The sequence below is a fragment of the Battus philenor genome, unplaced genomic scaffold, assembly GCF_028537555.1.
Source record: "Battus philenor isolate CCGP_79_NKW_IND1 unplaced genomic scaffold, ilBatPhil1.0.hap1 SCAF_17, whole genome shotgun sequence".
Taxonomy (NCBI): domain Eukaryota; kingdom Metazoa; phylum Arthropoda; class Insecta; order Lepidoptera; family Papilionidae; genus Battus; species Battus philenor.
The window spans coordinates 9,498,432-9,523,284 of NW_027181679.1; the positions used below are offsets into that span (position 1 = coordinate 9,498,432).

At 33.6% G+C, this 24,853-nt stretch overlaps 1 protein-coding gene across 1 annotated transcript in view; it reads left to right on the forward strand.

The window, feature by feature from the left end:
- The window catches only part of Fit1 (Fermitin 1), a 63,278-nt gene extending 38,659 nt beyond the window's left edge, over nt 1–24,619 (forward strand). Inside the window, exons 2-11 of the mRNA XM_068762783.1 lie at nt 14,690–14,925; nt 15,964–16,202; nt 16,834–17,057; nt 18,020–18,233; nt 18,918–19,114; nt 20,516–20,654; nt 21,085–21,183; nt 21,369–21,593; nt 22,583–22,819; nt 23,359–24,619. Of these exons, the coding sequence (XP_068618884.1) occupies nt 14,690–14,925; nt 15,964–16,202; nt 16,834–17,057; nt 18,020–18,233; nt 18,918–19,114; nt 20,516–20,654; nt 21,085–21,183; nt 21,369–21,593; nt 22,583–22,819; nt 23,359–23,559 (2,011 nt within the window). The 3' untranslated portion in view covers nt 23,560–24,619. The remainder of the gene's footprint in view (nt 1–14,689; nt 14,926–15,963; nt 16,203–16,833; nt 17,058–18,019; nt 18,234–18,917; nt 19,115–20,515; nt 20,655–21,084; nt 21,184–21,368; nt 21,594–22,582; nt 22,820–23,358) is intronic.
- Nucleotides 24,620–24,853: the final 234 nt, after the last annotated feature.

The following is a 24,853-nucleotide window of genomic DNA, read 5'->3' on the forward strand; positions in this document are numbered from 1 at the left end:
ACGCCATCTTTCAAAAAACAGCGAGAACTTATTCAAGGTCCTAATAAATTTTAAGTGGTCATTTAACTAGTGACTGGAAATAGGCACAAATGAGATATAGACTCAACCTTTTAACACCAATAATCAATCATTATGTATAGTATGACAAATCATTAAAGCAATTTAAAATGAAATTTTTAATTTTTATTTAGTTAAGGCCTCCATCTCATCTTTATAAGATAGAAGATAGATAGAGACGAAGGGACTATAGTAAAGACTATAGTCCCTTCGTCTCGAGAATCATTGCTAATTAGCCGTTGAGTTTAAAGTATGTCTTTAAGTGGTCACTGAGAACTTGACTTTATTTTGAAAGCTTGTATAGGTAAAGTTGCTGTAGTGTTATTTTGAAAGAAAACCTTATAATAAAAATAATAGTGAAATGATTGATTAGTTGACCATTATATCTAAATTAGTCATACTGAATTAATTAACCTTCGAACGGAATTATGATTAATTTATTGGGTTTATTCTCAACATTGGACAATTTACAGTGACCACTTTTGTACTTCATGAGTAGAATACCAAATGAATCTAATTTGATAAAAATTAGAAGCAGATTGAGCTCCCCTATATTTCATCTCTCTATTAAGAGAGTTCTGTAATCTATAGATACAATATAACTAAATTGATACACATTTCCAATCGTGTCATGGTCTGAGAAGAGCCCACCCACGTGCCCCTTGTAAGAGATGTAACCAATATTCATTAGCCTTATTTTAATTGCGTTTAAAGTTCAAAGCGATTGGACTCTTAGTAAACTTATCTGATACAACTTTATAGATCCTCAATGAGCAACCTTGCGGTATAGTACAGACCGCAGAGAAGGCAACATTGTACCGATTTTATTAGACCAATCGCTCACTGCAATATTTCCGCGAACCGGTATCTGCCGACACAACCTTATTGGTGAAATTACACTTGATATTAAATAATCAACTCTGTAATAACAGTGATTAAGGTTCATTTTAATAGTTTGTTCTATTATTAGTCGATAAATAACGTCAGAAGTTATAAACGTTACATCGACTTGATTACGTCTATGATTTTCCGGTAATATTATGACATCAAGATTTACATCTGTGTCGTATTAAGTCCTAATATCACAAATGTTTATTTCGGAAAATAACGAATTGACGAGTATTTATTGTACAATTTATTATCTATAACTATTTTTATTTATTTTATTTATTTAATAGTTTATTGTACACAATAAAAACACTAAAGTAACAATACAAATATAACTGACACAACAGGCACTACTTATTTCTAACCAGAAATTTCTTTCGGTAGGCCTACGGAAGGAGATTCATAAAAAGTAAGGCAGACACAACGTGCACAATAATTAAATTGAAATATTTACAATAAATACGAATTTTGACCATAATTACATACTTAACATGAACATAAATGTATACTTACATATTATATACTTACATAAATAAGCATAATAAATAATATATATACATAATATAAGCATAAATACATATATAACATATATAACTAAAAATATTATATATACTAAACAACTAGCGATAAATAGTGCTCTTTGACTCCCTTTTTAAATACAGGTAATGATGGACAATCACGTACTTCGTAGGGGAGAGCGTTCCATAATCTTGCGGCATGGACAGTGAAGGAATAGGAAAAGAAATCAGAGTGATGGGTGGGGATGGCCAGTGACGTCCTTACGTTCGAACGACAAGGTTTGTCCTGGGCCCGGGAGAAGTGGAAGAGGTTACGGAGATAAGAAGGAGCAGAGGGATTGTATAGGATGTTATAGAGAGTAGAAAGAACATGAGCGTTCCTACGGTGACGAATTGGAAGCCACTTGAGTTTTTATTGTGTATAGATTACTACTTTGCATAGAAGATTTACGGTGAGATTTATGAGAAGAAATCTTAGATCAGTGTGTGTTGCCAGTAATAAGACACAAATCTGACACATGGTCGCTTGCGATGGGCCTTAAAAGAAGGCTCGAAGTTACTCAGAGAGCAATAGTGGGGGTGAACGAATTAGAAACGAGGAAATCCGCAGATGAGCTATGTATACGTATTTTTCATCTGAAGCGGTAGTAGGTGTGGCACATTGTCCGTTCAAGTAATGGCCATAGGAGCTAAAAGGTTTTCGAGTGACTACCATGAGGCGGTAGGACGCAGTGTTGTTAGGCCGCCTGCTAGGTGGACCAACGGAATACTCAACGTACAGTAAGGATGTGGGTATCTCAAACTAGTCATGGAAGGCCTGTGTCTTGTAGTGGGCGTCTTTCAGCTGAAATTAGGTTAGAAAACTAGCTCTTAAAACCAATATCAAATACATGCATATTATATATGCATATCATACAAAAAAAGTTACGATCTTTGCAAAATTATGGCTCTTTTAATATATGCAGAATCGATACACTGAACATGCATTTTTAAAATCATAACATAAATAGACGTAACCGGCTTCGACGAAGTGAGGCCGTCTACCAACTTAGTTTATTTTAACGATCATCCGCAGCGCCCTGCGTCGCATATTAAGGCGTGCATTATGTCTATACACCTACGTTCTTTGATCTTTACCAAAGAAATATACAAATAGGATTATTTGAAGTTATAAGCTTAACTCGGTTATCTAGTTTTTTTTGGTTTAGTATAATTATGTAGTGAAAAAAAAAAACGTTGCTGTTGGCTTTTGGCCGATGTTATCGTAATCTATAGGGGAGAACTATGTCCACCAGTGGCACCCTACGGTTGAAATGATGATGAAATAAGTGATCGCTATATCTCTGAAACAATAAAGCTTGGAGATTTTAATTTCAGCAGAAATATTCCTTTCCGAATAGGGGTCAGTCGAGAACGAATTTTACTAAATTACACCTGCAAAAGGGGTTGAAGTGCTTTTGTTAAAAAATGAAATTTTTAAATTGTCTTGAAGGCACATAGGTGTATAAATCGTAGCCAGAATTGTTTTTGGCATGTGCAAATCTCTCTATACACATACACAGGCAGTTGCTGAAAGTGATTGATAAAATCAAATAATTTCTTCATAGCTTCAATTTTCAAGGAGTGGTAAAAATTTATAATTTTTATACACATAAGTACAAAGAAATATCATAACAAAACATGTCCGTATGAAAGGCATTACTTTAAAATAATTCTAGTACACATTGCAATGAGGAATATACAATATTAATAATCTTTCCTAAAGATATACGTTAAAAGAATGATTCAAGATTATTTATATGTTGTCGTTTAAAAAGTAAAGAGCTTTTGCAACGTTATACGTAAAAAGGTAGTACATGTTTTGCGATAAAACGCAGTACAAGATCAAGCTTGAGAAGCGATTTTCTTAGTTTTTTTAAACGTTGCTGCAATAAGCTCAGTAAAAACGTATTTACTTCATATAACGCTAGTAGAAGGAATGTCCAAGTTATTTAACTTTTTTCAATCGCAGAACAGCGATTTGTTTTTCATTTCATTAGACTTGTTGTTAGTTGTTTATCTGATTTTGCTCAACTTGCAAAGTCTGGTCTTGTTGGTCTTGGTCGGTTCGTTTCCAGCAATTAATTCCATGTTATTTACGTTCCATTGCGAGCATAGCACTTATTTCACAGTTATTAAGAGCAATAAGGTATGCTTTAGAGCAGATACATACCCGCATACCTCCCTAATTGATCTCGCTCTTACCGGTTTCGCGCCTTTCCTGGCGCTGCGATGAATGCAGCGTGAAATAAAAGTATTCGCGAAATTTTTGAAACATTTTTATCGCATCAAAAATTGAGTTTCATGCGCACCTAATTATTAAAAACGTCATATTGCCGGTGTCAAACAAGATGTACGTAATTTTTTGAGAAAATGACGTTTTAAAAATTTATATAATAATTAATGTACCAGGTAAATTTTCGTTTTTAAAAACTATACCTACATATTTTTACAATTATTGACCATACTATAATAAAAATACAACTTGTGGATATTATTTCACCTTGCTAAGGTTGTCGGAAGACGTTGGTTCAGGCTACTTGATACTTGATTTACTCGGCTTTTGGTAAGTCCAGGGGGAGGCCTATGCCATGAAAACCATAGAGGGGACTATGAAAAGAATATTTTTCTATGATTTCGCATCAGCACTGACGAGATCCATAGAATAAAGAAAGTAATCGTTATAGCTCAGCGGATGGATGAGTTAAAGTTATAGTGGGCAGGCTCCATAGCTAGAAAAACGGAGGGCCTCAAGGAGGAACGAAGATCGGGATGTGCAGCGTAAAACCTCCACAAGGTAGGCAAACGATTAAGGTCCTTTATTGTCTAAGATATAATGAGACCTTAGGAAATTTTATTTTTCTTTATCTAATGCCATAAAGCAAATCTTATTATTATTTGATTTTTCTTCAATTTTTTGTTATAAAATTTTATTGATATAAATATTCAACTATAATCGTGCATTTCTTCTTATTTGTTAATTTTAAATAAAATAAATAACTATTAAAGAATTTTAATAAACGTCAAAGTGATGTATAACTCTTATCAGCCATGACTGACGCCGCGTCGCATACGAGGAAAACGGATTTGACCGTATAAGGAATAATAAACACTCGATTTAATTGTGACTATGCGCTATGATTGACAACGTAGCTTATGTCGAGTAGATTATGCGCATTGTATGCATAAATAATATATAACTTAAAGTAGAAATTTATCACGGCGATCAAGTTAGTTCATCAATAATCTCGTGAACGTATAAGACAAAACATTATTTTTTTAATATTGTACTTGCCGCCACGGTCGACTTGTATTCTCAAATTTTACTGGCCTATCGTAGTTCAGAAGATAAATAAATAAATTTACATTTCAGATTGACGATTTGAGATCAAAATATGGGTAGGTTTTGTCTCAATAATAAACAAATATTTAAAACAATAAGTTTTCTATTTCTTACACCGCAAATCATTAGTAATAATTTAAATATATTTTGAATGTAATGTTCTAAGTTATACATTTTTTTTTCATTACCCAATAATACGCACTTTCATGGTTTTGATCGACGACAAATGTTTGACTTATGTTTTAATTTAGTTTATGGTTAATACGGCTGCTTTGTACCTTATGACTGCCAAGTCAACTATACATTCGCTACTTTACAGCATTTGCACTTATAACCAATCGCCAGGTATAAATCCACTTCTCGGTATAGTTTATAATATCTGAAGATAAGGTGAGTGTAATGCCAGCTGTATTATTACACACGCTGAAAACAATTTAACTAATCTGCACCCGAGAAGTTGCTTTACACAAATCAGGTGGTGTGAGGCGGCGGAAACCGTAGGCGAGTTTAGAGTTGGCGCCCACGACTCGATTACATCACTTGCCCACACTACACTACACCTATACCATACTATTTTGTTTACTAGTAATTCCATCCAACTTAATTTTACTTGCAGATTTTCCGTTCATTGCGTATATTATAGATTGATACAGACGAGAAATACTTGAATGTTCATATACATATTAATAATCTGTCTTTAAGTTGTGGGTCAATTATATATTTATTCACTGTTTTTACTACTTGTGTAATGGACCTAATGCCTTTAGGCATTCTTTCCTAGTCAACCCAAGCTAGTGCAGAGATAACTAATAGAGATATTTGTAAATTTTATCGATAGATTAATATATAACAGTAGCGCGTAGGACAGATGGCCGCTGGAGCCTTAAGGTTCTTGGGTGAAGACCATGGACTGTTAAGCGCAGCGCAGGCACTCACGAGTTAAACGAGTTTGTTAAGATCGTGGATGTCGGTCGCATCCAACTGGTCTTATTGGAAATTTATGGAAAAGCCCTATGCCCTATAAAGTTTTCACTAAAGACATATTTTTGACAACGACGAAATAAGCTGAAATACGGATTATATCAAACTTACGTAAAAACACATAAAAAAGTAATTTACGTGAAGCAACAACAATTTTCTTACTATGTGTAGCGGAGGTGGTCAAACTGCAGCTCTTGGAACGATTACTTTTGGCTCCGATTGATTGTCGAATTTATTTGTCCGGTCCTGCGAAATAGAAACATATCACTGGTGTGAATAATTAATATTATTTTTCCACTATAAAATTAGCGAATTCCAAACACCGATCATAATTAATTTAATGACGTCTTAAATAGCTAGAGTGCTGTCATATACGTGTGCCATTATAACTAAATTCAATACAAACATATTTTTTCTCTTTTGTTTAAATAATTTCAATAAAAATGATTTAAAAAAAATATTCTTTTGCATGTTTTATATGCACATTCAATGGCGGCTCGCAAAAAAAATTCAAATTTCGAAAAGTGGCTCGCACTTCCAATTTAATTTTAACCTTAATAATGTCTGTAAAAGTGTTCAGATATTTATAATTATGTTACCTATTTAAATTTTAAAGCCGCTTGCGTTGGACATAAATGCAGTTCAAAATATATTGTTAAATGCACGAGCGCGAAGGCCTGCAATCAAAGATATCATATCTAGATCGTAATGACCAAATGGCGATGGTATCTGCAGATCTTATCTCGGTAAGCCGACTTAGACGCAGAACATACTTTCAACATCTTATAACTGGTACTACAGTTGTATTATGTAAAATGAACATGTTTAATAATCCTTTGTGTTGTTACTTTACAGATTACAAATGTAATATAATTACAGATTATAACAACAAACTGTTAATTGAATTGATAAGTCTAAAACAGGAATTCCTTTGGCCACTTTACGTGACCCTGATCTAAAATGATTAAATTATTATAAAAACGTCTACGAAAACAATTAATATAATAATAAAAATAAGGTATAATAATATAAGAACGTAGATTAAAATATATAGGAAAATTTTATGTATAAATATTCAGTAAATTTTTTATTGACAGAATAATGTCCTGATAACAGTAAACAGTATTGAACAAATACATTCATATATGCTCAAATCTGCCGGAATAGTTAATAATACATCCGCAAGAGCATTGAATATAAATTAACAATATTAATATTAGCCATGCGCAAAAGCGCGCGCATCTTGCCATTTCTTCAACCAATACAAATTACCGAAGACTAAACAAAATACACAGAACGGACGCGGTAATATTTGCTCCCGTTTGTTTTACGACACTCGCCTTGTGATTTATTTACTTTGCGTACAGATAGCGGTACTGTTTAATTACTTTGTCTGTTTTATATTTACTCTGTACGGCGTGGGGCCGGTAGCGGAGCGTGATGTTGGCCACTCAGTTTTAGTGGATATTAGGAATGCGAGGCGAGCTAAATGCTAATAGTAACAATGCTGACCTCATTCAATTACCAAAACTTCCTGTTATGTAAACGATAAACGGGTCGAAGTACTGCGATCTATCAATAGCGCTTGTGCATTGTACGTGTAATTAAAACACAGGCTCGATAGGTTATATAATACATAACATGGAGTAGGTTTCTCGGTATTTGAGTTGATGAATTTTCATTATGGCAAATAAAAATTGATAGACTATCGGAAAAAATGTCTACTTGTGGGATTGTACATATGGAATAGGATACCCTGATTTCTTCACAATGTTTTATTGAACCTGTAAAAAAGATAAATTAATGAAAATTATATGTATGCATATTTTTATGTATTTCATCCACAAACTTCGCCTTGTATTGCACCTTGCGAGAAGTATCGACCGGTCATAGAAAAATGAATATTAAAAAAACTATTTTATCAAATCGTAGTGCGTTGCTAAATGTGCCCATAATCGGTACTCCTATGTTATCTTACCTGTATTCATTTTAAGCGAAATCAATTAAAACAACCCTCTTACTTTTTTTCTATGGTTTTTGCTTGGTAATAACTATATAATTTTCAGTGTGCGATTTTAAGATTTACAATTTTCAGCTACAGTTCCAGGGTACCACTTCTTCTATTGTTATTAAACAGACCAAAGCGTATAAATGTGGATGAAAAGGACACACATTAACAAAGAAAAATCAACACTACGCAAAAATTTATTTATATATGTTACAGAGAATTTTAAAATAAATATTTAGTTACTTATGTATGGTGTCACTGCATCTCCCAGCCGACGCTACAGCCATCTGCCGACAGATTATTTCCGTCTTGTCCTACATAACTGTCGATAAACCGGAGAATAACTACCCAATTAGTTGGAGAAACTTACGAAACAATAATTTAGTAACTTTAAAAATATTTAAAAACGGTATCGTAAGTATCGGAAAATTTTATAGTAATTTATTGTCACAAACAATAATTGTTTTAATGGGATTATGACATGTAGGGATTGTTTTTGAAATCATTCATATAATGTTTAACTTTAAGATTCAGTGTATATATAGATATCATTATTTCTCGGGTATCATTTACTTGTTTTAAATATACAGAATGTGGTAAGTAACCATTACAAAGCGTACACTGTTGTAAAATCCACTATTAACATTCTCGGAGACTACAAAAAATTATAATGTAACTTCGGCTTCTGTTTCCCGGGAACTCGAGGTCTTCGATTCCATATCGTACGCACAGGGTTTCCAGGCTTTGAGTTTCGCCATATATGTACATATATGATCACATAAAATATATATGTATATAAGAAAGGACTACGTATGTGTAAAAAGCTTATTGCTTTTTATTTTCAAAAGTTTTAATATATTTTGTTGATTAGGTATCCATTTCGGGTTATAAACAACGCAAACTACGCGCTATCAAAGTCACAGGCCAGTCGCGGTCTAATAAAAAAACAAACAAAACGTATTTTGGTGTGATCAGGTTAACATTCATTCTATTTTGCATATTATAAGACTCATAATAATTTAATGACATTTTCTATATAATGCTTTATTAGTACATGACATTTTTTTGTTGCATTACATACCAAAAAGCCTGTTAATAGTTTTTATTTTCATAAAACGAAAAGAAAAGCTTTCGGCCCACAAGAACCTCCTTCATGGTTTAATTAAAGTATGGAAGAAATAGCTAAATTTGTCCAGGCGTTCCCTAGTTTTCAAAGTTAACGTCAAAATAGTTTTATTATAAAATCATTACAATCATTTACAATCGTCAGCTTAAAATTAAGTTGAGATGAATTAATAAGAAACTTAGTGGGGGTTTGTAATTTTTTTTGATGATTGTCGTAACAAAAAAAGTTGTTTCCTTAAAATTAGAATAATTAATATCCAAACATGTTTATTGTGGACATCTCGCACATTCGGAGATGCATTTTCATTTATACAGATAGATAAACGTGTACGTAATGACCACTCCGTTTTATGGAAGGACTGTGAAATAATCCAGTTCTTAATTATATGCAACATTGTCCGAGATTAGTCCACGCGTGCTTGGAAACCCCACGAGTTCAGAGCCGGCCATATGCATAGAGTACTAAATCAAGCAACGGTTAGCATTGCGGCCGTGTGTTGACGCCCCTTTAAAGGACAACAGCCCATGTAGGGAGTAACAGGAGGCACCGCTGGAATAATTAATTATTATCAAGGCAACAATTTTCATTATATAAGAGCTCGTTAAAATCATTGCATACTCTGCAACTACTTGATGTACTTAACCCGATGACTGTTTTAAATTAATTTTAGGATTTTGTTTTAACGTCCATAATGCATAAAATGATTACTTTGAAAATTCAGTACAAAACGATATGTTTTTAAATCTAAGGAGAAACAGCAAGCATTAAGCAAAAAAATAGATTGTCATCAAGTATAAGGTATAAAATAATTGAAAATAAAACTGAAAAATTACCAAAAATTATTGAGGAAATATTTTTATCTATATGATATAGTAATTCAGTTTTTACTTCGATTAATGTTACACAGATACAACAATTGTTATTGTCTTCATTATACGGCCTGTTTTGTTGGGTAGGCGTTAATTTGTTTATTATATCAAAACATTGGTAGATGTATCTATAAGTTAAAACCAAACGATTTATTATATGAATAGATTGTTTGATTGAATTTAATATTTGATTAATTTGATTACAATAGCAATACTTAAATTTTTGTATTTTATAGAATTGGTTTAGTTAAATTAGTAATTTGCGATGTAAGTTGTAAAGTGTGTCTATTACAAGTTTTTGAGATTTGCGATAGTTTTAGTTAAACTGTACTTACAAATAAGACCAAAGCTAAAAATTTATACGTCATTACGCTTACATCGAAAAACACAAGGTGTGCAATTACTAGTAATACAAAACAGTATGTTTTTACTCCATAAATCAGTTGAATTTCCTTTTTCTTTTTATAACATTACTCAATAAAAGTGTATGATAATATAGGGTCATTATATTACAATGTTGCTTGACGCAAAGTTATAAGTGAGGTTAGTTGTTTGTGGATAGAATATAATAATACTAGATAATTGAAAGTTCAACGTTTTTTCGACCGCATATATTTATTTCGCGTATTCGTCTAAATTCAAATCACGTTACACCTTCGCGTGCCGTGTACGTGATCTCGTAGTATAATAATCATAAAATTAGCATAGCAATTAAACTCCAAGTAACAATATATTTATAATAGGATTTAAGAATTTTGTTATTCAGACAAAATAACGTTTTACTTCAACAAGATTATATGCGGACATTATTTATATTCTAAAAGTGATATCGATGTCTTATTACAAATTATTTTATTATTCCAATGTTAAAACTTGCTATTGGAGATCGGGTTAATTTTTTACATATAGTTTGAATTTTGCTGTAAAATCTCCGATTTCTAATATCTAGTCAACAGAAGACATTTTTAAAAACGTAACATTTTAAAGATAATAAGGAAAAGAAAATATGAGGAATGTAAAAATGGCGACGGAAAGTGTGTCGCTTATGGATTTAAAAGTATTAGTAAGTAATATAAAATTAATTCAAGTATTTTCAGATAGAAATATTTAAAAATAGTAATCTCGTTCTATCTGTTACGGATAAAACTGTGGCCAATTTCAAATATATATTGAAATTTATTTTTTTATTCATTAATTAGTTCGCACCGCCAACAAGGGAGAAGTCTGCCTTGCTGTGGACGTTTATCGTTAAAAAAGAGAAGAGAAGTAAGCATTAAAAGAATTAAATGAAGAAGAAAAAATTAGACTAGATATAAACAAGGAAGTTCCTCAAGTAAAAGACATAGCGTACTCAAATTTGTAGTAATCATTATTTCGTACCCTATTGCACACTAATGTCAATTAGTATATGTATATATATCTAAAAAAAATAACTTTAACTATTGATAAAATTGTCATAAAGTTGGTATAAATAAATGGAAATTATGGATTATTATCAATATGAACAGGTTCATAATATGTTTGATTATTTATTAATTACTTTGAGACACATCGGGTAATAAACTCTTGAGAATATTTAAACACAGTTCAGTAACATCAGTATGCGAGATAACAAAACACTAATATTACACGACGAGAGAGTACTACAATCCGCAGTTACGAACGCTGCTATCGTTGTCTATGTCACCGGCTGTCACTCAATCTTGGAAATATGAAACACACCAGCTGTGTGGAAAGTTTTAACAACATGAAAATTTGAAGCATAAGGCGGTGGGTAAAAGAGCTTTAAAGGGTTGAATGTATAAGCAGTATTCACGCTCGGTGTTGCCAGCCACACATCATTTAAGTTAAATCATTCTGACGCGTTCGAATTTCAATTAGAACGGAACGGACGCCATCAGTTATGTGATCGCTGTCATTATAAAATCATGAATATTATAAATTGAACGGATACTTGTTCTGGAAGTAATTCTTCCCCGCTTGCTAACCGACTAAATAAGTATATATATGTATATATAAAATATAACTAACTTAGGAATATATTATAGTTCCTTTTACAATTATAACAATAATGTAAATGAAGGAAAAGAAAGAGATTTTTACTAAGAAAGTAAGACGAATCATCGCTTTTAAATCATTTTTTTTTGTATCTGTTGAAATATGTTGAGAATCAATGTGACACATGTAACACGACAATCATTAATAACGTAGACATATTGTTTTATGACTGCAGTCGCTATATGCGAATGCGAAGTGCCGTGATTTAACATATATTAACAATAATCGCTTATTATTGTTAATCCAGTGCGGTTTCTTTGTCTTATCGGTACCACGTACATTATATTTTCTAGGCTTTAGCCGCGCGACAAAATTAATACAATGCACAATTTGTTTGTAAATCAAAATCAAAATGTCAGTCTATACCTGTCTCTTGTAAGCTACGGATGAATTACCTTGCTTTTACGTTGAATGTTCCTGTTTAATCTACATGACATTTTTTGTATTAATTTTTGTTTTATCTGTAATTTGACACAAGATGTAAGTATCACAAGATGTCTTCTCATTGAGTTTCAATCGTTGTTGATTGATACCTACTATAGTTACCTGTTCCTATACCAATGTATGGTTATAAGAGCGCTTTATTAACTTGGCGTATATAATATATATTGTTGTAAGAAAATTACTGAAAAAGTATATTAAGTATAAAGTAGATACAAGCGGTCTCTGTGAACTCCATCAACAAATCATTTAAAATTCACGCCATCCTTACACGGTTGAAATTCCTTTCACCCGCCATAAGCGTTTCGCTGTAACTTTTATTGTGCGAACAGCCAAGGAATGTTACAACCTGTCGGTCTCATTGTTTCCAGTCAACTATTACTTAGGAGTCTTCAAGACAAGAGTGAATAGATTTTTTTATAAGCAAGCATGTACCATTATAGACCATCGCTTAACATCAGGCGAGACAGGCGTCAAATGCTTAGCCTATAAACAATAAAAAAATTAAATCAATAATTTATTTATTTTATGAACCTTATAATGTATGTAAGTAATATTTTTTCTAATGTAAAAACTAAGTAAAATACGAATAAGTATATTTATCAAAGTGATATGTACATATACTTAGTTGTGATTTGTATTTATTTAGACCATAGATAAAAGCCGTAAAAGTATTTATATTGAATCTAATCGATGTAATAAAAGCACGCAATACGTTATAAATCACCGATGCACGAACTTTCGGCTATCGCACTTTTTACGAAATATTCGATCGTAAAATAGTAAAAGCGCAGTAACATTTCACTTTACGGTCCGCCGTAAAGTGTTGCCGTTAAAATGTCACGACGCGAGTTAGTGGGCTGATTGGCTGACGAGTTTAAAGTTCGTGTCGCCGCTGGTGGCCGTCGTCCGGATATTTAACGATTGTCACAACACCGGCTAGTTTGCCGTGTTTATCGCACGATCCTACAATAAATATAATCGTTTTGTCTTCGGTATATCGTTCTCTGTACCTAAGACGACATACTTTATTGATTAGTCGATACAAAATATAAACAAGTTTCGTAATTATAAGTAATTTGTATGTATAAAAGAAAGTAGTAGCGTTACACCATTTTAATACAAGAATAAGTTGAACAATTCTTATCGTTTTTAACTTTTTGCATTTGTCATTGTTCGAAAAGAGCCTATAAACAACTCAGGCGTAACAAGAATGTCCGGATCCACAAATCCACGTTTATACTTGATGCAAAGGTCTCCTTTTCACACATTCAATAACCTTTGCTTACAAACAATAGTTAAAATTTTTTTTTTACAAAAATTTGCATCTAGTTGAGTCTTTTCCCTTAATAATTATTACACTGCGTTAGAGGGATCGGAAAGTAACGTTGTTTCTGTGTACGTAGTTTACAGAAAAACCGACTGGTTTGTTACCGCTTCGGCGTTAAAATTTGTATATTAGATGGCCAAAGGTTGTTGATAACGAAGGTGAATATATTGTTGATTAGAAATAAAAACTTGTTGAAAATGTAGTCGTGTGAAACTTAAGAAAGCGACGTTACTTTCCGGTCCCCCCCAACATATCCAGTAACAGTATTTCGGTGAAATAACCGTACACGAGCGCTGTTTCTGGCGTGATCGATAACGAAAGATTTTTAGAGCAATGAGCTCACGGCTCAAACCACCGAAATGATTAGACGGTATAATTATTTAGTGCGGCAATGCCCCTCGACGTCTATGACTCACGACCCCGAAAGAGAAATGTTTGTTATTGAGATCGTAGCATTGAAATCTCGAGTTTTGTTTTTATTTAACTACAAAACCCATTACAAAGATGTTTTAACGAAGCAATGACGTCATGTTTAGTGAAGTTTTTTTCTTGTCGCGGCGGAAATCTGACAGGATGTACGCTATGTTTTGATCTTTTTGTCAAATAAATTGTAATACAAATATACTTTTATAACCAGAGCGAAAAAGTATTTGCTATGAAAAATTCTGTTAATACATTTATAAATAAAAGTAAAAAATGTTTAGATGAAACGATGAATGAATGTTATGTATATTTTGTTATAGTGTTGATTGGTTATAGGTATAAAAGCTTTATGGGAGCTTATTTGCTGTCAATTAAATTATGATTCACCTGTCCAGAAATAATAATACGTAAGGATAACATGGAAAAAAATATAAATATTTTAAAGCGATAAGCTTCATACAGGATGATTGGAAGTATGTGTAGAAACCTTAAAAGCATTTTACTGACAAATGAGCTATACATGTATTAGCTATTACACATAACCAAACATCCTGTGCACTGTGCCCAGTTATTGTATTTATGATGACTTATACTAATATTTCTATTACAGAGTTCAAAAAAGACTGGTCAGACCACGCCCTGTGGTGGCCAACGCGTAACAAATGGCTGTCACGGCCGAAGCACACCCTCGATCAGTACGGGGTCCATGCGGACGCTGCTCTCCACTTCACACCCATGCACAAACCCCTGAGGATCCAGCTCCCAGACCTGAGATACATAGATTGCAAGATCGACTTCTCCATAGACACCTTCAGCGCTGTCGTTCAGCTTTGTAAAAATCTTGGTGAGTTGGACATTTAGTCGTATAAACTTCGAATATCAAAATTTATGTACATCGAGTTATTTTATGTACTATATATAATATTTTGTAAGAAGTAATATCCGGAGAATATATCTTAAAGCATAAAAGAACGAAAACTTTGTCATATTACTCAGTTTAATTTAATTTTTTTATTTTTGGTCGGTTACATGAAAAAACATGACTATTTAAATGTAAATGGAATTCATTTTTACAAGAAGACATTTTTACTTCTTATTAATAATTGCTATTGACGAATAACATGTTTAACTTAAACATGTAGAATATGCAAAACATTTAGATAGTTCAAATGCAAAATATCTTTATTGAAGTATGGATGTACACGCAATTTTGATTCGTTATTTGTTTTTTAACATTATAAAACGTCAGTGTACTCCATCAATGAGTAAGCTATCATCGGCTCGAAATGCTGATATACCGAAAAAAGACAACCAGAAACAGTTGTTCTTTTTATTAAAATATAAAGACCTTTGATGTATACGTTACAATATTGATCCTGGTAATAAATCAACTAACCAAGTTTTGCACATTTCGATCAAATAAAAACTCCTGAATGCAATAATAAAATTTATGTAATGATATACTTATAATTTTAGATTTAAAGATAAGAAAAAGAGAGATCTGAGATATCTATTATCTTTATTACGTGTAAATGTGTATTATACTAGACCCAAGGAGGATTTGTTAACTTTTCGAAGACAAGTTTTAATGAAGTATCATTAATTCCAATTTCATATTATAATCAAATATTTCATTGTAATTGTTAAAATCTACGTTAAAAGCACAATTTACTGTACATATTGTCGCTTAATTATTTCATCTGTAAAAATTGCCAAATAAAATATTTAAAATCGAAAGGCGATATTATTTATAATTGTATAAAAAAATATCGCTATTCGATATAAACAGTTTTTGTAGTTAGTCTGAATTTGTTTTTGTTATAATGTGTCGTGAAAGTAGTGAATAATATGCAAATTGTCACGAAAAATTTTTTTTCTTCAGGTATAAGACATCCAGAAGAATTGTCGCTGTACTACCCACTCGAACCTTCCCACCTGAAGCAGAATTATCAGAACTTGAAAGAGGCGAAGAGGATAAAGTCTTCGCAGCCACCGGACACCAACACTTTCATAGCGGCGACACGGGGGTCGTCCAACAGCCTGGACAGATCCAACGGCCACTGCCCAGCCACACCGCCGCCGCCCAGGTCGCTCTCTGCCACACCGGTCGCTTCCAATCATGTAAGAATCTCAAGACAACCGATCTACAGAGTAAAATATGTAACAGATTACCGATTAGCAGGTAGCGTCCCGAGCCGAGGTTCTTAAAAAATCCTTGAGCTTCGCTACCTAAAATGAGGTTTTGGGCGAAGCGCCCTTTGCGTCCTGCTCCTCGAACCCATTAACAACGTAAAAAAAACTTATACAAAAAACTTTAAAGCATCAAATCTTTTAAATTGTGCACTACCTCAATGACAGATTTAAACTGCTCCTGTTCTTTTTCCGCGGCCCCCAGCTCACCGCGCTTTTCTAAGTCGCAGCGAGCCGGAGGCTATAGAAGGAACTCCAACATCGTTAAAAAGAGGATTATTAAAACAAACAAGAATTTTATAGATCTATAAGACATGACTCCTAGGTCTTTTCAAACTGTTTCGTTATTAAGTGTCACCATCAACATGTCAGCCGATAAACACCCACTGCATAACAGATCGCCATAATGATCGATAGCAACCAGCAACTTTCTCGGGATTTTTATTATGCCGTCGATCCACCTAGTGTCGGGCTTACTCACGCCACGTCTACCTGCACAAGCAGTGCTAAGAATCAAAAAGGTTAAATAGTTAATATATTTTTATATTGTATTATCTTTCAGAACGGTACAATCCGTCGCTATGGCGGCCACATCTACAGTACACAGAGCGATGGGTCTAGCGACGGCGGGTATTGTGGCACGCCGCCGCGCGCCTCCTCGCTCGACGCACTAGACGCGCTCGCCGAGCTCTCACTGGCAGACTCGCCGCTGGTACCAGACTCGCAATCCAAGGAGTCACTGCTCACCCCGAAATCTCTGATGGAACGTGCTAGAATGAATGTGGGGTAAGTTAAGGTCTACGTAATAAGTATTTGTTGTCAGTCTCAAAAAGTCGTAACTAAAAAACTACATGTCAAAATAGCATGGTTTTAAAGACTTACTTTAAATTCAAGTTCAATATTTCTTAACACAATTAGATCTCTAGTTATCGTCAAGTTGGGTCTACCTGTTCGGATGAAATATCACAGACCTTAAAACAACAGGCGAAAGAAACTCAACCAGACTACGTATTTTAAATAATTAGGGGTTACATAATCTAATAAACTTTCAAATAACCTGGAAGCGAGACAATCGTTCTTTGAAAAATATATTTAAACTTTTCTGTATATTTTTTCGGTCCTATTGTAAAATATACATTACCTATAGAAAAATTTGTTAACTCGATGAATTCAAGTCTGAGACCTGATTTCGGAAGAATCGAATCGTTATTTCAGAAAAAAAAATATTTTTGTATAGGATTACATTAATTGTTACTATCACTTTAAAGATTAATGGAATCAGGCGTTAATTTGCGGAAGTCCATCCTAAGTAAGAAAAGAGTGTTTCACTCTGTGTTGGGCACTAATCGGTGTAACATAGCTTCTGAAGATGCCCCGTGGAGGGGTGAAACACGTCTTGAGTGATTTTACGGTGGCAGTTGTGTAGTTCGCGTTGTTTGCCACATATGCATTTGTCAGCGGACTGGCGGGCGGTGCACTTTGTTGCACGATTACCACTACATGTGCGGAAGTGGATAAATATTGGACCTTTTCTTAATGACTTCAAAACTTTCACATCTATAACCATTGACCCTGTATACTTGTACACCTGTTATATGTATATATATAATAAAATTTAATTTAAAATATAAAAAACTACATAACTAACATACAAAAAAAGAACCAACGATAATGTAATACCTGAAGTAAAATAAATGATAATCACACAACAATGTGTGTAGATTTTTCTAGAAGTTTTTTATTTGCAGATGGCTGGACTCTTCGCTGTCCATCATGGAGCAGTACGTGCGCGAGTGGGACACGCTGCAGCTACGCTTCAAGTTCTACTCGTTCTTCGATCTGACACCTCGCGCACATGATGCGCCCAGGCTGAACCAGCTCTACCAGCAAGCTCGCTGGCAGATCCTTAACCAGGAAGTCCACTGTACTGAGGAGGAGATGCTGTTGTTTGCCGCTTTACAGGTTAATATTTAACCAACTAAATATTATAGAATGACATTAAATAGTTAAAAGAAATAACTTTAAATATATATTCCTTCAAAAAGTAAAAAAAGATAATTTGTTTACACCAGAGTTCCCCAACTTTTTTGTGTCGTAGACCCCTTGCCATGTTTTTCCGTGTTGGGTAGACCCCTACTTACCTGATATTGATTTCCTGTAAATTTCTCACTGTAGTGAAGTTAAAAAATGTATTACGACCACAAAGCGAATACCAACATCCTATAACTTACACAATTTTATAAACATATATAATAAATTTTTTACTTCATAGGTACTTTTATAAATAATGTAAATGTTTTGATATTATAAGATAGTATGATGTAAGTAAATAGGTACTATCAGTGTATGTGTTGAGATCCACTATTGTGGACCCCCATTTTCATTTCATGTACCCCCAAATTTTTTTTTGCTGACCGTAGACCCCTTGCAGGTTGTCATAGACCCCTAGGGGTCGATATAGATCACTTTTGGAATCACTGATTTACACAATGTACGATGTATGCACTATTTATTATATTCCTTAGAAACCCCATGAAGTTTTTTGTTGACTCCTGGTTAGAACACCCGGGGCCTAACTTTTGTCCATTTTGAAAAAATTGGTGAACATATCTTTGAGTTTCTAATGATAATAAATATAATTTTCAGTTACAAATAGAACTGCAGACGTTGGCGGGTGGCAGTGTCGAGGCTGCAGACGGTGCACAAAGCGCCAACAATACGGCGCCTGAGGACGAGATAGACGCGGCTCTCAGCCAACTGCAAGAGCAGCTGGAAGGTGGCCCTCCAGCGCGTCAAGACATCACCCATGTGCCTGAGCTCGCAGACCACCTTAAATATCTCAGGTTGGTTGAACTGAGACAACCACACAGTCAACTAGTCATTACCCTAAGCTTCTTTTTAGTAAATTGTTTAAAAGAGAGATCCAAGCGTCTTATCATAGATGAAGAAGAAAATAATTAACTTGGCTAGCCGGAACTGAGATAATCATCAACGTTAATCAACTGCCCTACATAGACAGGAAAAACCTGTTCCAAATTTAGTGTTTTCATTGTCATTTTGCCCACAGAATGTTCACTGCTGGACATAGGCCTCCTCCATAGATTTCAAAAAAGACCAGCTAAATGCGGTCTACATAGAAGCTGCTTCCAAAGACCCATCAAAAATACCTTAGACCCAACAAATTGGGATCAATGAGCCATGAAGAGGGTAATGCAGGAATAAGGAGGTCCTTAGTTAAACAAAAATAAAAATTGCTCAGCAGATTGGAACATTGAAGGGACAGTAGGCAGACTATTTGAACCTTAAGTTTCTGAAGTGTAGACATAGACCTTGGACTAGCAAATGTAGTGTAAGACCTCCATTGATGGGTGGACGGTAGTGGACTTTTAGCAATTTTGTTGTCTTCAATATTTAAGATTTTAATCACTTTTCATTTATTAATTTTTGTCTTTTTAAATAAAAGCTTATTGTTTTCCATTACAATTCCGTTCGATTCGCGGCGTACTACAAAGCAAGTGTAACAACGAATACTGTTACTTCGCGTAAGACTTCCCCTTAGTTATCCGACTGTAATTGACTAACATTTGACTAATAATTTACATAGTACAAAATGATTACTTTCAATCATACTTTTTACTTAATTTAATTGTCATATGTGTGTGAAGTTTTTAATGTTATTGAGAGGAATAGAGATCATGAAACCAATGATTTATCACAAGCACCTTCTTCATATTTTTCTCATTAAATGATATTGTTTTGTACATTAACAGATCGACTTGCCACAACTTTTTGGATATGCTAACATATGTTTGTAATTTATAAATAGACTGAAATCTATATGTATTCATTACTATATATATATTCATTTTATGTTTTATGTGAAAGTAGTATATAAGTAGTAAGTATTATATAAAGATAGTTTGAAATATAAAATATTTTTATTACTATAACATTTTAATACTTCATTTGTCAAATTATATTATTATGCTTACAAGGTCATTTACCAGCAAAAAATGTATAAAGTAAATATTTGTTACACTCGGAAATATGACATTTTTCTTTCTATTGTGACAGGAATAAACAATAATTATTTTCTACGATTTTCTTATTGTCATTTATTATTACCAAAAGCAAAGAATTTTTGAATAGGGTGTACCATATTTTAATTGACAGCAAATGAGCTATACACCTTTAAAGCTTGCTTCTACATCTATAATCAATCATTCCGTTTGTACTCATTGCAGACCAAAGCGCTTTACGCTGAAGGCATACAAGCGCGGGTGGGTTTCGTGTCGCGACGGAGTGCTTCGCGTTCACTCGTCGAGCGACGCTGCGGCTCGTGGCGAGCCACCCTCCTATGCTGTAGAGTTACGAGGAGCAGAGGTAATTACAGAAGTTGTAGCCAATTATTTACACCTGGACACACTTTCCCACTTTAAATAATTTCAAATCATCACTTTGTATTTCCAGATAACACCAGAAGAGACCAATATAGGACCTCTCCTTGCAGTAATATTCCATACCTTCAAAAATTCTGCACACAACTGCAACTAATTGTCGGTTTTATTCTATGTTTCTAAAAATCAAACCTAAACTGTGTTATTCTCGTCATATCGCGCGTGCGATCACGAGCTATTTCTGAGAATTATAAAGAAGTCAATAGTAAAATATTACACTTTTGTTCACAAGACGTTACTTGATTTATGTGTATTACACTATATGCATATTATTTCATGTTTTAGGAGTATATACTGCTATGTACTGCTTACAGATATAAAAATGATATCACTGAACGTAATATTTTTAAATTTAGGTAACACCAGACGCACATCCCGCATCAGGCAGATACAGCATCAAATTGGAGGTGCCCGCCGAAGACTCAATGAACGAGATGTGGCTCAAGTGCGATGATGTAAGCCAAATTTTTATTTCTCATATTCTGTTGCCGATTTCTTGTAAAGAGAAGGGAAAATGTGTTACAAGAAGCAAACATTATTTGAGAATATGAAATATTTTAAATCTATTATTTCTGTGTGGTAATGGTGTAGACTGAAGAATATTACTAAAGGGTAATGATACATGTTTTTTATTGCGCAGGAGGAACAATACGCAAAGTGGGTGGCGGCGTGTCGTCTAGGCGCCCGCGGTCGCTCGTTGGCTGACGCAGCGTTCGCGAGCGAAGCGGCTGCGGTCCGCAGCCTACTGCAGCTGCAACGCCCGCAGCCCGGCGCCGCTCTTCAGCAGCACAGCGTACCACACCTGGACCACTTGCAGCCCGAGAACTTCCTTGCGCCTCGATTCCTCAAGAAACTGAAGGGCAAGGTAACTGACGCCGTTTATCAGATCCACATTGGTCTATGATATTTAATTAAATATATTTCTTTCGAAATGTAGCTAAACACCTCAGAGATAGAACTTTGAAGATAACTTTTACATATAAAATATTTCTGTAAATAAATAAAAATATATTTAAATAACTGAATGGCCCTAAGTGATGTAATAAATAAATGTATTTTAGTTTAAATAAATAGTTTATTGAAGCGCCTATTTTCGCCAATAAACTGTCTGTACTTTGGTTTTTTCAATTACACATGTACAAAATAAATTAAAAAATTAAAGTAATCACTTGTTTATGTGATGAGAAAAATGCCAGAAGAGCCCAATTTGATATAAACTGGGATCAGATTGAACTTGATAAGACATCCTTAAACACAAGACAAAAGACAGCCCTAAACAAACTCACACTTTATTATTGAGGTTTCTTTTACAATACAGTAGTTAAAGTGATTCATTCCCAAGCTTTATCACTTTTTTTACATTATAATAGGATTTCTAAAAAAGTTTTGTTTTATGAGATTTTAAAAGTTAAGAAGAATTTAGTACAAGATAATTTAAACACATTACATAAGAGTGCATTGTAATATCGGACAAAGTCCACAAATTGTCGCCTATCATATAGTCATAGACAATGGACAAATATTTATTCTTTCAATTAGGACCACGAACCGGTAGACGTGGAGTGGGTAGCCCCCCACCATGTGGACCAACGATATAGTAAAGGTCGCGGGAAGTTACTCGTTGCAAGTGCACGACCATTCATCGTGTCGATCTTTGGCAGGGGTATGCCTTGCCGTGAGCGTCTATGGGCTGATATTATGATGAAATACTTTCAAAAAAATTGTATATTTAAATATGAACGCACAATCGACTTCATGAACTGGGTTTAAAAATTATATTAATATTTATACCTACAATCTTTCACCTAATAAATAAATATATTCAACTACTAATGTACAAATTCATTTATACAGTTCACACAGCGTGTGCTGGAAAGCCATGCTAACGTCAAAGAGCTGCCGTTACTCGAAGCAAAGCTGCAATACATCAAAACTTGGCAGAATCTACCAGACTACGGGCAAACGCTGTTCGTGGTCCGATTCATGGGCCACCGCAAAGATGAGATTATTAGCATTGCCAACAACCGCATTATGCGTCTGGACCCCAACACAGGCGACCACATTAAGACATGGCGGTATAGTACTATGAAGGTAAGATTATTTCAATTAACCAATTATGTTCTTTATTAAAGTTTTTGGTTAGTTTGTTTATTATTATCTTTATGAAAGAGATTTATGGTGAACTATGTCCAATTGTTGATGTCCCATGGCTAAAATGAAGATGAAAGTATTCCATTTAGGACAAGTTTTTCCTATCTATGTAGGGCAGCAAGATCATCTCTGTTCTATATAACAGAGTTATCATAATTAAAAAGACAAAATGGTTAATGATATCTTCATCTATGATCATGTACATGTCTCTTTTTGTAGTCACTTCTAAGTCCTCTTCCATAAATAGAAAGAGACCATTAATACTATTATAGTTACCAATATATATATTTATTATTATATGTTATTTAGAGAAATCTTTGTATAATTGTGTAGATTATTATATTTCCGTGTTTGGTCTTTATGCTTGGATGCAAGTTTCTGTTCATTTAAAAAGCTTGTAATTAATACAGTGTTTAATGTAACCATATTATAAGCATTAGGAAATTTTGTTAAAATTTTATTAAATTATATGATTTCAGGCTTGGAATGTAAATTGGGAAATAAAACACATGATGGTACAATTTGAAGAGGGCAACATCATCTTCTCTGTGCAGTCAGCTGATTGCAAAGTCGTCCATGAATTTATAGGAGGTTACATTTTCCTGTCAATGCGATCTAAAGACGCAAACCAGACGCTCGACGAAGAATTATTCCATAAACTTACAGGCGGTTGGACGTAAAACTACCAAATGTATACAATAAAAAAAATTATTAATCAGAGAGTATTCTACAACAACCGCTACACTTTTGTGCCTTCTACTATTACACAAAAATATAATTATCTATGAACTTACGATAAAATATATGTATTTTTTTAATAACTTATGGGTTTACGTTATCTTCATTCGTTCAAATTTTTTACGTAAAATTTACAACAAAAATAACTTAAGTATATCACGTCTAATATGTATTTTTATACTAAATTGCGTTAAATATAATAATATTAGATTTTAAGTTAGTGCTTCCAATAACTATTTTAATCTCTTAGACACTTGTACATGCCAAATATACAAATGCCACACAAAATTTTATAGCAGATTGCTTTTAACGCCTTAATGAAATACAGTCAATTTTAAATAGACATAAGTTGAAATTTAATAAAAACGAAATGTGCTTTTTGTAGTTATATAAATTAATGATTACATAATTAGCTATTTAAGGTTAATGTGTATGCTATTAATACTGTTGCAATTTTAGTATTTATCAAATGTATCAATTATTTATAATTATTATTAAAGGACATTTATCTATCACATTAAAAATGGCTTCCCTCTTTCAGAATTTATTTTATTTTACCAAGTTTTGATACATGCAAAACGCAACAATGAAATTTACTTCACACTAAGAGTTTATCTGTTTGGTGCTTTAATATTTTAAAATTTTGACGTAAAATGTTTGGTGGCCTTGATATATGACAAATGCTATGTTATGGTTTACACATTGTAAATAACATTTACTTTAAGTTATGTTAAACCAGTGTTTAATGAATAATTATAGATTTGGATTTATCTAGTTTAATGTCTCTTGGGTGTTGAATGTTTATTTTCAAATATGTTCTTTTATAATGGTCGACTTACTAGTCTGTCGAAATTGCATGAAATGCTGACAATGGTTTAATTCAAGTAATCTGTATATCTATTAACAATTATTTGCCTTATTATGAAATGAAATTATTGTACAAAATGTATGTACACTTATAAAATTTGTATGTTTGTAAATGGATGATGAAATAAATGTAAATTAATAACAAATAATATATTATTTTATTTGTTAATACTCAAGAGGAAAAACAACGGGCCTCATAAGAAGCCTCAAAGTTACCTAGAGAGCAGTGGAGAGGAGTTTCGAATCGGAAATGTAGAGAGTTGTTCATCTCAAGCAGTAGTGAGCTCGTGCAACGTTGCTCCTGCACACTGGGGCCGAAATGTTCTCGACTGGCAACCTCGATAGGTAGGCCCCCGACTAGGTTAATCG